Source organism: Peromyscus leucopus, chromosome 16_21 (genome assembly GCF_004664715.2).
Source record: "Peromyscus leucopus breed LL Stock chromosome 16_21, UCI_PerLeu_2.1, whole genome shotgun sequence".
Lineage (NCBI taxonomy): Eukaryota > Metazoa > Chordata > Mammalia > Rodentia > Cricetidae > Peromyscus > Peromyscus leucopus.
Genome location: NC_051084.1, coordinates 57,186,534 through 57,204,716, shown reverse-complemented (window position 1 = coordinate 57,204,716; position 18,183 = coordinate 57,186,534). Strand labels below are relative to the sequence as shown.

The 18,183-nt window shown below is 35.1% G+C and overlaps 1 protein-coding gene across 4 annotated transcripts in view; it reads right to left on the bottom strand.

Moving 5' to 3' along the window:
* The window catches only part of Adgrb3 (adhesion G protein-coupled receptor B3), a 738,549-nt gene that overhangs the window by 332,957 nt on the left and 387,409 nt on the right, over nt 1-18,183 (bottom strand). For all 4 annotated transcript variants that reach the window (XM_028868115.2, XM_028868116.2, XM_028868112.1 and 1 more), the window contains one exon: nt 8,703-8,805. In XM_028868115.2, the coding sequence (XP_028723948.1) occupies nt 8,703-8,805 (103 nt within the window). The remainder of the gene's footprint in view (nt 1-8,702; nt 8,806-18,183) is intronic.

Genomic DNA, 18,183 nt, shown 5'->3' with positions numbered 1-18,183 from the left:
TATTTTTGTCAATTAAAAATAAAATGTAAAAAGAAAAATAAGTATTGGCAGGTAACTAAACAGAAAATTAGCAGGGTTGTAGGCCATCTAGGATGATCTAACCTTACAATCAGCATTGGAACCCTCCTCTCATTTTCCTGATAACACAACAATTTATGAAAGAGGAAGTATCATAATTGCTTATCTTAAAATTCTGCCAGGGGCAAGGCAGAAAGAAGCATCCAAATGCTCATCTAAAGACTGAAAATACTATTTTAAAGGGTGGAGATACTAGGGCTTTGTTGGGTCAAATAAAGGTCTCAAGGGAAAACTATCTCATCCTGGTAATCCATGGTTATCATACAAATTTAAATTTTCTTTAAGTTTTAAAATCCATCTAAGCAGGCAGTAGTGGCACAGTTTTAATCCCAGCACTGGGAAGGCACAGACAGTTGTATCTCTGAGTCCAAGGCCAGCCTGGTCTACATAGGGAGTTAGAAGGACAGCCAGGGCTACACAGGAAAACCCTGTCTTGGAAAACAAAACAAACAAAATCTATGTTGTACAAACTTTGGTCCAAAGAATGAGATATGACTCATCTCCTGGCCCTGATGGATACATGACATTCTAAACAGATGACAAAATTATAAGATTACAATTAACTGTCAGGGGACTACCCTTCCCGAGAGCTGATTCGGCGGAAGACGTGTCAAAAAGGAGTAACTGTCTCCTCGTAAAGTATGGACTTCTACACACCAGAGAGTCCTTCCTCAGGGTCATTGCCTGCACATCATCACTGCCATGAGGAAGCCTTCCGAGTTCTCCTTGAAAAGTGTTACTTCTCCTTTCACTTTTTATGGCTCCCTTGTTTGGATACAACCAAAGCCCGAACCTGAGTGCCCTGGTCCTCATGAGTCTCTTTCCCTCACTAAAAGTTCCTCAACCACCTGTAAGTGCTTGCAGATTTATCTGTAACTCAAATGCCTGACTTTCTCCCTTCCTCCTGTCCATTTCCCTTCTGGATTCCAGGCGGATTCTGACATTTACAGTCTTCCTGCACTGTGCACTGTTGTTCTCCAGAACCACAATACAATTGAATTAGACCTTCTTTTTGAATGAGCATTATTTATTTATTTTAATTTTTAATTATTTTTTTCTTAATCTGTGAGACTAAGAACCAGCAAATAGAGGTCAGTGTTCCCCAGGAACGAGCTGGCTTGTCTGTTTTCATCCAGACTTCTAAAGGCTTACAGACATAAGTTGTACATGTCATAGGAAATTGCCTATCAGAAATGTCTCAACTCTTGCACCTTTCATAGCCCTCTCGAATCAAAACAGCCTTTGCCTGTGGGAACAATGCAAGTAAACAGATGTGGACATAAATAGCCAAAGCCACAAAGAAGGGGCACAATGGAGGACAGTGACTTCATCTTAACTACTTTAACATTTCCAGTCCTCTGAGTCAGATGTTCCAGAACGCTTCTTTCTGTCACATTTTCGGGTGTTGTGAACACTGAGTTTTTCAGTGTGGATGAGGGACTACTCAACTCATACTGGATCATCTTTACTTCATTTTCTAAATTCAAAATAAGGTCTTAAATAAAAATAACATGGTAGAGAACATACTTAGGTATAAGAACTTATGTTCAATCTTCAGTCCAGAACAAGGAATACATTAAACAGACACACATACACAATATATACATATACAAATCTCACGCATACACACACATAGGCTAGATGGGGCTGAGTTGAGTTTCACCAGGAGGAATCATGCCTGGTGCCATAAAACTAGCCAGCTTCCTGTAGCTGGAGAGGTCAAAGAACTCAAGAGTAAAACATACTACCATTACTTTGTTAAACCTGTATAATTCCTAACTTCATTCTAAATCCTTATAGTCACAGAGAAATGCAGGTCTCACCCCTCATCAAAGAAGCTTCTTTTTGTACCACAGAAGATAAACTTACATCATAACTCCCGTGCCTAAGGCTCAAGGGACATGTCTGAAGAGGGGGATAAAAGATGGTAAGAGCCAGAGGACCAGGAAATCTCCTGTAAGTTTGTGTGTTCTAGCTATCATAGGGGAGATACATGCCTGAAATCTCACCAGCATGGTTGCCTAAGCAACTAAAAAATTCCATCCCAATGTAGAGGGAGGAAATCTCACAGGTCCCCACCTCTAGACAAAGAACGATAAGCAATTAACAATTGCTGAGCAAGGAAGAATTATTTTCTCCAGAAATAGGACTCCTAATTGGTTATTCATTATGAACACTGCACAGACTCAACAGGCTGTATTTATTTATTTATCTGTTTATTTTAGCAAATAGAGTGTCTTCTAGGGTTGAACAGTCCAAGTATTTCCTATAATTTAAAATAGCAAGAAACTTTAATAAAAAATATTTAAGTAGATTCCATATAGGTTCGGTTTATTTCTGTTTATATTCAAAAACATGTCATAAGAAGGATTACATGAGTTTGTAGCAGAGATAGGAATAGGCAGAGGTGATTTGCCCAGCTGCAGTCTATCCACTGCCCACAGAGAAGTTTAGTTAAGTTGCTTTAGGAACTTAGTGTCATTACAGATTTCACGCCGTCTTCTTCTAGCATTTTGTGCATGTCATCTCATGCTGTCTAGGTGATGCTGTTTCATGACATCCTTCAATTGTCTCTATTATCCCACCACCATCTGACACTGACCATTCTCCCTGGCTGACGACTCCTTTGGTCATGTTCGTACAGTGCTAATACAATCATCTAGGTAAGATGTACTCTATTAGGCAGGTGATTCTTAGCAGAAAGGGTAGTGTACTTAAGTGCAGTTGATTCTGAATGATAGTCTCAATGTGTAATATAGATTACTTTCATCTTATAACTATTTTGAGGGGCTCCAACGCACACTATTACCAGAAATACAGAAGCTCAGAATAACATGACCAGTTTCCACAGGTCAAAAGTCTGGAGTGTGTTCAGTTGGGGTTTGTTTGAGTTTGGTTACTATTATTGTGAATAAATACCATGATTAAAAGCAACTTGGGGTTAGAAGAGAAGTCAGAGAAGGAACTGAGGGTAGCAATCTAGAGACAAGACCTGAAGCATAGGTCACAGAAGAACACTGTTCACTGACTTTCTTCATGTCTTGCTCACCTTGCTTTCTCATACAATTCCAGGACCACCTACCCAGGGGAAGACTAGTCATATTGAATTGGGCCCTATCACATCAATCATCAAGAAAATGCCCTACAAACTTGCCTGGAGGTAATTTGATGACAACACTCTCTCAAATGAGGTTCTTCTTCCCAAATAACTCGAATTGTGTCCAGTTGACATAACCCAACCTGGACAGGTTTCTGCTTAAGGATATTACATGGCTGAAATCTAAGTGCTAGTAGCCCCACATTCCTTTCTAAAGAATATGGATGAGTCCATTAATGGTTCCTTTCAGTTTTAAGACTGAGGTCCCACTTGTTAGTTAGCAACCAAGGGTTGCTATCAGCTTCTGAGATCACATCCGGACTTCGGGCTGATTCCTTTACCTTCAGTGATAGCAGTGGCAAGATGAGGTCTTCTTACCTTGTTTTTGACTGACCACACCTGGGCGAAGTTCTTTACATCCAATGGCTCATTTAATGAAATTCCATCTATTCAGAAGCTCTGGGACATTTCCCCAGCCTCAGTGTCTCTATCTTCTAACATACACGTACCATGCATGTACATATCTAATACGTATTTTTGAATATACAATCACACAAAAGTTCCATTTGACATGTAATATAACACATTTGCAGGCTCTAGGGGAGAAGGAGCTGGAAGTTTTAAAAGGTCCTTTATTCTGCTTCCCACACAGAAGGTCATTCTGGACTACTAGCTATTTTTAAATTACATTTTATCAGGATAGGGGCATATCTATTTATATATTTTACTTATATATGTATATATAAATACCTATTTATATATTTTCTGTGGCTAGTTTCAAAATATGATAGCATAATTGAGTACATGTGACAAAAATAATTAGGTGTCTATATATGAAATATTTACTACCCGCCTCTTCACTGAAAAAAAAATTGCTGATCCTTGCTTCAAAAATAGGAGAATTAGTCTAAAATATTTTTGGAATAATATCAAATAGATGTTGTAAAAATAAACTACATGAAAAATGTGAGGAGGACCCTTGCTCATTCTGAGAAACTGGGAATATAACCCGAGGAAGTAACTTAACTAGAGAACGATTTTCATCTCGCTTTTAGCTATTGGCAAACAATCCACCTTCTTGTCTAGTTAACATGTCAAGATTTTCCAACAAAATAATCACCAAGAGCCTTAGCCAGGCAAAGTATCAGAAATTGCTTCCAAATAGACAAAAGTTGGGATAGAAAAACAATTGAAAAGTGACGCTTGCGAAAGTCATGGATTCATAGACTGCGATTTCTACAGCTTTGGGAAATGATTTCCAGTACTTTATCGACTTTGATAATCATGGAAATACTTGTGCATGCTGGGATTTAATTTTATTGTTTTTCATGCTTATTGATGGCAAAAAGCACTGAACATTTCCACCATGTTTCCCACTATGATTTACAAATGATATGGCTTGCAATCAATTTTTATTCATACACATATATCAAATTTTATCATTGGTAAGCTTGGTGAGTTATCACATAAGAATATAGCAAAGGAAGTAAAATACACAGGCCCAAATTCCCATGAGAATTTTCACATACATCTACTTCAGGAACTACAAATTTCTCAAACGATTCACCTCACAGCATTCATAGGAAGAAGCAGTAGCTTCCTACCTACAGGATTGACTTTTGTTTGCTTGTTTGTTGGTTTGCTTTTTCCAAGATTAGATTGCAAACCAGTACAATTCAGACCATATTTCCACCTTAACAGAAAGAACCACATAACTATATTTTATTTGGAAAAAGAGTAAATTTTCAGACTTGCAAAGTTGATACACATGACATAACTACAATGCATTTACTGTCTAATCTTCCTACTCATCTTTACATACATGGGTGCCATCCACCTTGGAAAGACACAGTAGGTCTAGATTATCATCCAAAGAACACTCAGAGTGAGTGTATGTGTATGTAATTGTGTATATACATAGATGCATGTTACTGTCATTATTTAAATCTCAATAATTATTTTCAAGAAAATTATTAACTTCACATATATCTCTTAGAATCTAAAATTTTTATATGTAAAATATAAATGACACTGAATGACAACAGTGATACATAATGCAAATGTCTTTTTTTGGGAAAAGTAACACTGATAATGCTTAAAAACAAAGTGATTGCTATGTGTAAACATTGGGCATCGGGCACTTTTACTTTACAGCTTACGAAAGTGAACTGTCAACACTGAGAAGGTGAGCAGATAATGGTGCACTGCTCATTAATGACTGTGCTAGTTAGAGCAGCAATTGACTTTGCTAAATATCATTTGGGATGGCGTGGTTCCATATTCTATTTCCTATTCCTGCGGGCTCCCAAGGGCCTTATTACATTTAACATTACTATAAATGCTATTTGTTAAAAAGCTTTTTAAAAGGACAGATTTCATTTACAAAATGTTAATAGGCTTTTCCCTAGACTCGCTATAACTTTTAATCCCCATTTTCTGTTTTATTCACTTGACATATGAAGCACGTTCCATTTGCAAGTTGTTATCCTTTGCTGAGCTCAGAGCAGTGCACCAGACACTTTAGCTATAAGAAAATACGTAAATAGAGACAGATTTGTCACTATAGATTTCTTATATTCCAAATACTTCAATTGCAAAGATAAAGTCAACGGATATGCAGATGTCTGTATAAATAATAAAGCTGTAGCTAATTTTTGCTTCAGTGTTCACATGAAAATGCATTTTGTTACATTCTATCTGAGATTTTAATATTTCAATATTGGCTATTTTATTATCTCTTTAATGGAAATAAACTAATATCAGTATATGAAATGCCAGCATATGACTGGCAATAAATATCAAGATATTCAGTAAATCAGTCACATATTCTTTTCTTCAGTGAAGAATAAAATATTTTTCAAAATCAAATTTTAGTAGTAATGTAAATGTAAATGTAATAAGAGTTAAAAAATTCCAAACAATAAGCCCAAAGTGCGATAAATACTGTAAAAACAATTTAATAGATATTTAAAATAGAGGAAGTACAGGATTGTCCAGAGAAGCACAAGTCCATAAACGCTAGCTGGAGTCATGCTTGAAACCAGGAACTCAGCCAAACAGAAAGTCAGGAGGACATCAAATCACGCCCCCTTTAGTTTAATAAGCCTTACAGCAGCCTAGTCTCTCTTTGCCTCATTCGTTTAATAACTTTGTTTACACTGTCCTCAATATGGATATTTTGCAATGGGAAAAATTGGGGGATGGAATCTGACCAATACAATTATTTACAATATTTTAAAAACCACTGAATCATTTCTAAGTGAAATACTTCTATGCTGACTTTCATGACACTACAGGATCTAGTTGGTGCATAACAAAATTGTTTACAATTTACTGCTTCCTATACATAGACAACGATTTCTTTATATATGGTCTACCTTATTCAAAATATCAACTGACAAATACATATTTGCCGAAAACTTTGACTCATATAATAAACACGTTCATTTTCAATAGCCTTAGTAAATTTATAAGAGTGTGTTTTGGTTTTAATATGAAATGTCCCTCCCAAGCTCATGTATCAATATGTAAGTCAGCCAATGGGAGGCTGTAGAACCTTCAAGAGGAGAGACTTAGTAGGAAAAAGTAGGGCAGCGGTTATTGTGCCTTTGAAGGTTATAAATGGCATCCCATTCCTCTCTAAACTTCCTGACCACCAAGAAGGGAAGAACAGCTTCGACTCCAGCTCTCACCACTCTGCCCAAGTTCGTGGAGCCACCCAACTGTGCCCAGACCCCCCAAAACCAGGAGGCAAAGTGAATCATTTTTCGCTGAAATTGTTTTGTGAAATATTTGTTCATAGGGATGAGAAAATAAAATAAAAACTTTTTCATTGAAATTATATTTGCAATTATTCTTTTTCTATTCACTAGAATACATTTCTCTAAGTATCTTTTGCATAGGAAGCAAGGTACAAATTCTAACGCTGTACTACTTATTTGGTAGTCCTAGAATTACGTTGCAAATAATAACTCTTACCACTTTACTTCCTGTAACTATATAGACATGTCTAAGAGAAACTATAACAACAAACAAAAAAGATAAATCTCACAGAACTTTGAACACACGAATAAATAGGTTTCTTATTAAAAATCTAATGTGTCTCTCAATACAGTAAAGTAATGAAGAAGGAGATACTAAGGATAAATCTTCAGCTTGGTCACATGTTATCAAAAGCAGGAGAGATCTAATATTTTAAATATTAATTACAATGCTGGAAAGCCATTACAGAAAGATTTGCAGTTTCATTAAACAGTCTTGAAGCCTGCGGCCTCTTATGATAATGTAGTACACAGGGAAGATGATTATCTCTTTCTACAAAACTAAGTCTGATTTCTGGGGGAAATCAGAAATTACACAATAGCACAAACATTTGAGTTTTATAGCCCAAAGGAGCTGGATGTAAACTCTCTTTTTCACCAACTACATGTACTTGAGAAAACAATTCAATCACTTTTTGTTTTCTTTACTACAAAAAATTGACTTCACAGAAACATTGTTAGGAATAGGAAAATAAAATAAATTAAAAACATGCAAATATGTGATGGTCCTTTTTAATACAAGAGGGGAAGTGGTATTATAAGGAGGCTCTTGAAAGGAACCACATTCCTTGCCTTAATCCATTAACTATTTAATTATTTAATTAAATGTAGAAATGATAGGAAGTAATTTTACATTTATGCCAGGCTGAATAAGACCCAGTTGCAAGACTCAGCTGCAGTTGGATTGATTTAGGGAAAGGGTTTCGTCATTCTGGCATGAACAGTCACAATTCAGAGTGCCAGAGCACCCAGGTAAGGTTAACAATTCCTTACTAAAAGTATGAGTAAGAGTAAAAAGATTAGTAAAAGTATTAGCATTTTTACATGCCACCCTATATATTAAATCAATTTTAAAAATTACTTTATGTTTATGGGTGTTTTGCCTGCATGTGTATTTGTACACCTTATGGGGTCCTTGTGGCCATGGTGACCAGAAGAGGGCATCGGAGCCCTTGGAACTTGAGTTCCATACTGGGAGCTGCCTTATAGATGCTGCGAATTAAACTTGAATCCTCAGGGAGAGTAGCCAGTGCTTTTAATCACTAAGCCATCTCTCCAGTCCCATTACCTTCAGTATTGAAATATCATAATATCCTGTAAGTTAATTCCTTGCTTTGGAATTGTTCATAGTTTTGACTGCTAAATGATTTTTAAATCCACATCACTTTCCCCTACTACATAGTAAGATAGATTCTTATTTGCATTCTGACTCCCAGGACATAACAAGAATTCAGTAAACCCACATGCACAGACAAATGAACAATTTACTAATTATCCTCTTGGATAAATTGAAGACAGTTTTATCATGAATGAAAGCATAGAATTACATGGTTGTCTGCTTCTATACATGTTCATAATGAGTAAATTCATTTGTGATTATAGAAAGACAGAAAATGTGCTCTGATTTTATTGGTTAAAATAATGATCATTAACTCCATTCAAGGGTAATTCTGTAAGCAGCTCAATGTCAAGGACATGATACTTACATTCGCCAAGTGAGCTAGCTCTATCTCCAAAAATGAGTCAGTTGTTTTGGGTTCAGGCCTGATTGTGACCACGATGATTTTAGAATTAACGACAGTATAATTTCTGAAACAGAATAATAATGATTAAAAAGAGAAATGATTGATGGAAACTGATTCATGCCACTCCATACCTGTTGAGATGACATTAAGTAATGCATCCTCAGTAAAAGCATAGACCCAGGTAAATTATTCACTGAAAGACGCAGTCAATGCAATCTTATGAATAAGCTCTCTCAGGGACTAGAAATTCTGGGGAGAAGTAAAGGCATTTAATCATTTTATATGTAGAAAAAAAGGAAAGAAACTATGAATTGAAAATATCAGCCAATCTATGAATGAGTATAACTCATTTATTTCAAGGAAGACCTCACAGCTTTATTCTCCAGGAGACCAAATATTCACCTTGCCAAGTGCTGCCATGGCAGTTTTTTTGTTTTGTGTTTTTACTTCCCCCAAATACATGAAGATGGAAAACTGTAATGTGATATAAGGTGAAAGCATGCAGAATTTTAATACAATGTTCTCAATCTGGGAAACATCTCTCTTCTGAAATACCTTGCCAGGTTAGCACTCACAAAGACTTTATATGTAATCATATACATAATTAGAAAATTATTATTAGCTGGACCATGATGATATATATTTTTAATCTCAGCACTCAGGAGGCAGAGGCAGGCAGATTATTGTGAGTTTGAGGCCAGGCAGAGCTACCCAGAGAAGCTCTGTTTTCAAACAACCAAGAAAAAAAAAAAAGAAAGAAAATTATATGGATATTTTTATATAAAACATATGTCATATATCATCTCCTATTTATAGGTTTAAAAATTTGACTGTAGTTTTTCACATTTTGAAGAAACAAGTATATTCATGCCTTATTGATGGTTTGAAATAAATCTATTGTTCTTATTTGTTCTTCTAATAGACAAATTCTATTTTAGAGAATTTATATAAGTATCATACATGAGTTCATTTTAAAAAATTATTTGTTTCCCAACACTGCATTTAAAACTCACAAATCCTAACTATACTTTAATGCTTCTCCATATTACCATGCAAGGACTACCATCCATCAAATTAGAAAATTTCTCCTTGATGCTGCTAAGCAGTATCCTTGAACTCCTTTGCAGATGATCCCACCTTTCTAGCAATATAGCATACAGACTTTGTGTTTGACTTAATTCACAGTATATTTTTGAAATTCAGGTCAGCTATCCTACAATTTATGAATTCACCAAATCAACAAGCTAACATTGAATCATTTCTGGTAAATCAGCCTTTATAGGTATTCATGGGTGGCTATTAGGAATAATTGTGATATATACTTTGTGTAGACACATATTTTAATGTCTTGGGTAAATACCTGGGAATTGCTTAATCATATGGTAAAGGAGTGTTTTAAATGTAGGAGTCACTCTGTTTTCTGAAGTACCTGCATTGTTGGATTCCTAGAATTATGATAAGGTAAAACAACAGATCCTTTTCTATTTGTGGTAACCTTTCTCTTCAGGTATGCTATTTGATGTACAATTTCACCCCATTGAATGCTAGACTGTTCTATAGCAGATGGATAAGAAGCATACTTTGTCTGGGATACTATTTTAACTCATTTCTCAGATGTTTAGCATTATCATATAATAACTTCTTAAATATTCTTAAACACTCAAGAAGGCATCCAGTGTGGTAGAAAATATTCTGGAAAGAAAAAGGAAAAGAAAACCAAAAATGTATCCTTAGTATAATTTATTTTCCTGTTGGGGAAAGTGATTATAAACAGGGAGAGTTGGTTTTTAATCCCATTTCATTTAACATATCGATTAAAGGGAAACTGCACTGGAGAGGCTATAAAACCAAATGGTAAAAGTCAAGAGCTCTCCTTGCCAATTTATTGTTCCTTTGTGGGTAGATGTTACCATAGGTTATGGTGAGAATTAATGGAAAAAGAAATCTGGAAGAGCATCAGGTGAGTGATCACATTAGTATGGATTCTGGAGGAAAATGTATTTCACTACCAGAAAACAACACTGCATGATTCCCATACGAAAGTTGCTCAGGCCTGAGCTTGCAAATACAAGTTCATTCCCAGGTTAGCCTGAATGTGTGCGAGTTCTTTAGTTTCTGGGAAATAAAATACTGATGGGTTCATCAAATTCCTTTACTTTTGTTCTGCTTTGAACAATTTTTTTTGTTACTAATAAAACACAAAGCATGATCATTACAATTACGTTAGGTTGCTTTTACAATAGGGATGTACTTCCATCATTTTCAGTCTAAGTGACTAAGTGACTGAAAAATGGGTATTCTATGTAGGTGTTTGATATTTTTAGCAAGATGCCTATGAGTTCTCTTTGTGTTTGAGAATGTGGATGACGATCGATGGCAAATAAAGCAAAGATGAACTTTCTGTACAGGGCATTAGCTGAGTCAGGCTCCACAGTTACTTGAGGGAGGGTCTATGTTAACAGCTTTGATGAAGTGCGGCTATTAAAGCATATTTGGAATTTGAAAAATTTTGTGTGTCAAGTTATGCCTATGAGTGTACCTGTCTCATTTATGTGGCTAGCCCTTTGCTTCACACATCACACAGAAACATGCATTGAGCTTTATTACAGCATCCAGCAGACCTACATGCTTCCTTCCATAAGAGTCTAAGTCCAGGGAGGGCAAGATTGACTACTAACATTAATAAAGTTTCATTTTTCATTACACCAGGCAGATTTCCGTGCTCAAACCCATTTGATTACTTTGTGGAATAGCACATTCAAAAGAAAACAATCTTTTTATTAAGTTGATTTCAACTGTAATGGCAATATCAGAGGAAAAGTCCTAATAAAGTAAAAATAGGCAGATTTACATTATGCAATGGCTCCTTTTTAAAAATGTATATATTGCACAAAGTTAGCTTTAATTTATTCCATCAATTTATTATAATTTGCATAAGTGAATAGCTGGCTCCCAATGAGCCACGTCAGGCTTTGTGATCTCCTAATGCTTCCTGGCTGGTTGCACAGTGGTATACATTGCTAAGAAAGCATATCTTACAGCCAAATGGATTTCATGACTAAAGCAATAAAGTTCTTCTGTGTCCTTGAGATTTGCACTGGTATTCACTTAAAGGAGAATCAACTTATTCTTAAAGAAAGTAAAAGCGGATTAAACTACCTTGCAGACATATATAGAAGACATTTTCAATATGATATTCACATGCTGAAAATAAAAGGATGGAAAAACATTCCAAATGGTAACCAAAGAAAACAGTCTTGGCTATATTAATGCCAGAACAAGTAGACATAAGGTTGAAAACTATTGTAGGAGCAAGAAGAACATTAAATAGAGACAAAAGAGTCAATTCACCAGTAAGATATGACAATTATAAATACACACACTCCTAGGTGTATAGGATACAAATACACAATGCAAATATTGACAGTATTAAAGGGAGAAGTAGAAAGTGACTCAGTAATCTGAACTCTCATAGCACACTTCAATAATAGCCAAATAAAGATAAAGAGGAACAATAGTATATGAGCAACACTGAAGACAGACATAGAACACTTAATGCAGCTTCAGAAGATCACAGATTATTCTGAATGCTCATTAAGCATTCTCCATGATAAGTCACCCATGTGGCTACATAACTGGCCTTAATAAAATGAAAAAGATTGAATTCATACCAACATGAAACTGAAAATCAATTGCATAACAAGACATTTTGCAAATATGTCAAAAATTAATGTACACTCAAAAACAACTAGTGAGTTAAGGAAGAAATCATGAGAGATACTAGAAAATTCCTTAAGGTAACTAAAAATAAAACATAAACCAAACTTCTGAGATGCAGTGTGAACAGTATTAAGAGGTAAATTTAGAATAGTAAACCTAAAATAAGGAAGACCTCAAATAAAAAACAAAACACAAATTTATACCTTCAGGAACTAAAAATAAAAAGTCAAAATAGGAATTAAAACTGAAAACACAAAATCAACACAACTAAGATGCATTCTATAATATCAACACAACTTACAAGCTCTTAGCTGGATATATTTTAAAGATGAAAAGCCTCTAATAATAAAATTCGGAAATCAAGAAAGAAATATTTCATCTAGCTGCAGAAGAAAGGAAGACTACAATTTGTATGAATAATTAGTTCTGTGCCAGCAAATAATATACCCTGGACAAAGTAGGTCAATTCTTGGATATGTGTAGTCTTCCAAGACTAAATCATGAAGAAATCAATATCTGAAAAGACCTATGGTTATGGATCTACATAAATATAATGATATACATGTATATATTTATACATACATGTATTAATATATTATATATGTACATATGTTCACATGCACATATGTACATATGGATAGGTGTTCACATGTATATATGAACTATATTACATAAAATATGAAACTAGTAAGGGGATTTAATTAGAAATGATAATTTTTAAATATTATCACCTATGAAATCTCAAGACCAGATGGCTGCCTGGAGAATTCTTAGAACATTTAAAGAAAAGCCAACTCCAATCTTTATACTCTTCTATAAAATTGAAGCCAACTGAAAGAGAAGTTCCTCAGTTTTTCAAGAAAGAAAATCTAGAGCGCTATACCACAGATGAACATAGTTATCTACAGTGTCAGACACTTAAAATATTTATGATGACAAATTTCATGTTATGGCCATTTCTCACAAAAATTAATGTCGTGTGTAATAGAAAAACAGGTGAAGGGGACTGAAAAATAGATGACACATGAAAAGTATAGCCCATCATTATATGAAAAAAAAATTAACTGCTTATTGACAATTCTCAACATCCCTAGTCACTTTTAATTTTTACAATGATCATTCATGAGGTTTAAAGATGAAAACTATCCTAATGGCTTTAAATAAGGACCCCAATTTGGATTGAACCAAATACACAATAGAAAACTTGGCATAGTCTGGTAATCAAAGGACTTCATCAGGACAAGATAAACACATTTACTTCGAAAATTACAACCAGGGGCTGGAGAGATGGCTCAGCAGTGAAGGCCACTGGATGCTCTACCAGAAGATCCAGGTACAATTCAAGCACCCACATGGTGGTTCACAACCATCGGTCACTCCAGTCGCCGTGAAGTAAAAGCCCTCTTCTAGCCTCCACGATTTCCGTGCACACACATGGTACCCAGTCATGCATGCACGGAAAACACCCATGCACACACAACATGACAAAATAAGTGACTCTACAAATACAGATTAAGTTAAAAATCAGATGATAGGTGCTTCGCTTAGAAATCACAAATCAGACATTCAAGTTTGGAAGCCCCAGTCTTGGTGGAGTGGGTGAGGTGACAGACTTGATTTCAAGTGTGGTTTTCTAACAGATATAGAATTTAGAATCTCAAAAAATGATAATGCTCTGGGATGTAAGTCCGTTTTAAAAGGCATGGCTACATGAAGCCTAGATTTTTATGCATAATGTAGCACTACATTATTTTATACAATTAGTCATGTCAATTTGGTACCAAGGATAATTTTAATATCAAATGTCTCTATGATGGCACAAAGAAAGACTCAGGAACTCATAAAAGGAAAGCATTTCTTTGCACACTGAGAATAAAGCAGGGTGGTTCGTAGTTGAGGATCTCAGACTATGGAATACTCATTCTTGAGGAAGCCAGTGGTTCAAGTTCTGTTCTGAATGCCTGATAGTGAAAGTGATGGTCTTTGTTTCTATTATTTCCAGTAATATTTAGATAATTTTCTCTTCTCATTTGTGTTTAATTCCTTTTCTACAAGAAAACACTGTAGCTCTTTATTCTTCTGTATTTTATCTCTGGCATTTTATTTATTTCATGTAGTAAATTTTAATGCTTGATTTTATTAGTTTTTAAATGACATGTGTGTCTGTATGTGGGCTTGTGCTTGTAAGTACAATGCCTTCAGAGACAAAAAGAAGTCAACAGAATCCGGGATCTTGAGTTACAGATAGTTATGAGCCACCAGACTTCAGTGCAGGACTCAAACTCCAGTCCTAGAAAGAGTAGTATGTAATCTTAACTGCTAAGTCATATCTCTAGACCATTCCTAGCATTTTAATACTGCAATGGAATTTAATAAAATTTTAATAAAGTAATATTAATAAAATTTAATAAAATAAATGGAATTTAATAAAATTTTAGTTAGACTCCTTTTGTTATCTCACATGTTAACATCAACATTAAAATACATTAAACACATGATTTCATTTCCCTATGTCTTACCACTCTTCATATACTCAGGAGTAATGGTTTCCTCACAAAACGTGGAACCTGATCAATTAAATGAATTTTTACAACATTCTGTAGAATCTGTGGCTTGATGTATGCTTGGATACAGTATTCTTTTTTCTTAGACATAATTTTCTTAAGATAAATTTTTAGTAGCTACATCAAGGAAATAACATTTCTCAGTTTCTTGACATTGCCAAATTGGCCTCTAAAAATGTAACGGCATGATATAAACTTTCCACAGCAGCTACTGAGCTAGCCAGGCTGTAGACTTAGGAATTTCTAGATATGAGTAGGGTCTATGTACAGCTGTATCAGCTCCCTCAATGAACCCTATGTTCTAGGCTAGCAAACTTAGCTTTCTAGGCTCTCCCATGGCCAGAAAGGTGGCAAGAAATGGAAAACCTAGGCCTTGGTTGTACCAGGCCAGATTGTCACTAGCAGAGCAACCAAAGAGAGCCCATTTCTTGTCCTCTCCTGGGACACACATATGCATATTCCGTGACTCAGAGTTGTACTATGTGGCCCAGAGTATCTTCAAACTCTCAATACTCCTGCCCTTGTCTTATATACGATAGAATTCTAGTAGTGCACCACTACATTTAGATGGCTTGTCTAAGTTTTAGCTGTAAGAACATGTTTTTAAAAAGGATGAAAACTATATAATTTAGACTCAACTGGAGCGTATTTCCTTTACTTGAAGGAACCATTCAAACCATCTCAAGTTTATCTTTTCATTTTGAAAAAGGTTTTACTCATTGTGTGTATGTGTTTGTGTTTGTGTGTGTGTGTGTGTGTGTGTGTGTGTGTGTGTGTGTACATGTCACAGCATCCATGTAGAGGACAGCTTGCAGGCGTCACTCTTCTCTTTCCACCCTGGTGATCCTGAGGTTCAAACCCAGGTCATCAGGATTGCTGGTAGGCTGAGCCATCACACTGCCTATGAAATTTCTCAAATTTACAAAGGAAGATAGTCATGTAGCAAAATAAAAATCATGGCTGGAAGCACATTGAAGCAAGAGGAAAAAACTACATAAATTAAAAAAAGAACATGCAAATTCAATCTGTTTTCTTATATGAAGGAAACTTTCTTAATTATGTTTATTTGAACCATTATCTCATCATCTTTTATAATTCCTAGTTCTGTTTGAAAATAATTATACCAAAATATAAAATTCTGAGACCTTAATGGTTTATCTTACATTTCTGGAAGAATTTTTCAAACGTGGAAAAACAAAACTGTGAGTGCTTAGTGGATACATTTCAGATATTAAATAGCCAAAAATGAAAACTAAACACCAGCATTTTTTTCATTCAAAGAGCACTTAAGAAGACATCTCATCCTGAGCTTTCTATTAATGTCATTTCTGGATAATGACAGACACATAAGTGTCTCCTACAGTCACTTACTGAATAACTACATATAATGCTTAACATCTAAACACTTTTACTTGATATAATTGTACAGATTTATGAAGACTAGGAGATGCTTCGATACTGTTTACATGTGTAATGTTCTAACAGAATAATTGGCATATTGATCATTTTAAAAAATCAATACTTTGTGAAGAGAACATTCCCAATCCTTTCTTCCAGTTATTTTAAAATAGGCAGTCTTTATTATAATCAATAGTCAATCAAATGTGCAGTAAAACACATTATCTATTTCTCTATCTGCCCATGACTTTGTACTTGTCATATAGTTCTAGCTCTTAGACAAAGGTAACTAAGGTCTTTGGTCTACAGAAAATATAGTTACCTTCTACAATAAAAAAGAATGTTGGAAGTTGAAAAAAATCTTTAAAATCAATTCCCACATTTTTCATATGAAAACATAGTAACTTGCCCCAGGGCCTATCTGAATCTGTTTGTATCACAAGTGGGTTAGGAGAGCCAGCCTTCCAGATGATTTTCTGCTCCATTCACTTAATAACTTAGCATGGACCCATTACTCTATTTATACATCATAAGAAACAATTGTCTTTGTCACAATTAAAAAAAAAGTTGGACCATATTTTTTATCTTTTGTAAAATTGGCATATCCCTAGACAAATTTCCAATTTTCCTGACTATATGAATTTCTGGAACTTGGAACGATGTGCCTTCCCCATTGTACAAGTGAGAATATTTAATTAGATTATTAAGAACTGGATTAACCATGCAAGTCTGTTGGCCTTTCCAGGAAGGAAATGATCACAATAATCAAGGAAATAATCACTGTATGCTTTTAGGTTGGATATATTTTTTTATTCCCTGTAGACCTCAGCAGCAAAGAGTACAAGCATCATCCTTGAAGGGTTTCTATTTAAAGTTGAGCCGATGGCAGATGAAGTGAATTACTGTGAGATTAGAGAAGTTTTGGAAGCTTTTAATATGTTCAAGTGAAATTCAAACAAGGCGCCTGATAGTGTCTAGACAAGACTTATTCAGTGATAAACGTGACAAAGTGAGCTCTCTTCGGAAGTAAGGATCTAACTTTATCTAAGCACTTTTGACCTTGGAAAACACCTCTTCTTTTGAGTTTTACAGGCATGGATATAGCTTATCTGTATCTATACATACTAAGCCAGTAAAAAGGTTTAGTATAAACATACTAGTTTCAAAATATTTTTTCTAGAAGAGCACAACCCAACTCAAATCTACCCAATCAAACAAGTCCAAATTCAATCCAGAGAAGGACTATGTGGTTGGGAGAGACCACGCATCAACCATGCCCTACCACCTACATTAGGAATGATCACAGAGAATGTCTGCCAGGAATAATGACTAGTGTCTGCTATCTTGTTAGGAGGCCATTTCTGCTGGGTTAAACTCTAATTGTTTTTATTTATTAGACTGTTTGTTATGTCTCTGATAAAACTGCACACATTATTCATATCTTCTCCTCCCTGAAAACATAAGGCTTTATTTATGAGGGTATGTTGGGAGAGTTCAAAGCAAGTATGGCTGTGTTAACCAGAATAAAACTTGGTCTCCATCCTTGAGAATGAGGTGCTGTCAGGAAGTAAGTCATCTTGAGTAATATGATCACTATGCAAATAGATGCAAATGATATTCCCTGTGCAATTTAATAAAGTAGGTAAGACAATAGAACACAGGGATGAATGTTGGTGGAATTATTAATTGAACTTTTTTTAATATCTGAGTGAAAAAAATAGATGGGTTTCTTCCAAAAATAGTCTCTAATTGAGGAGCAT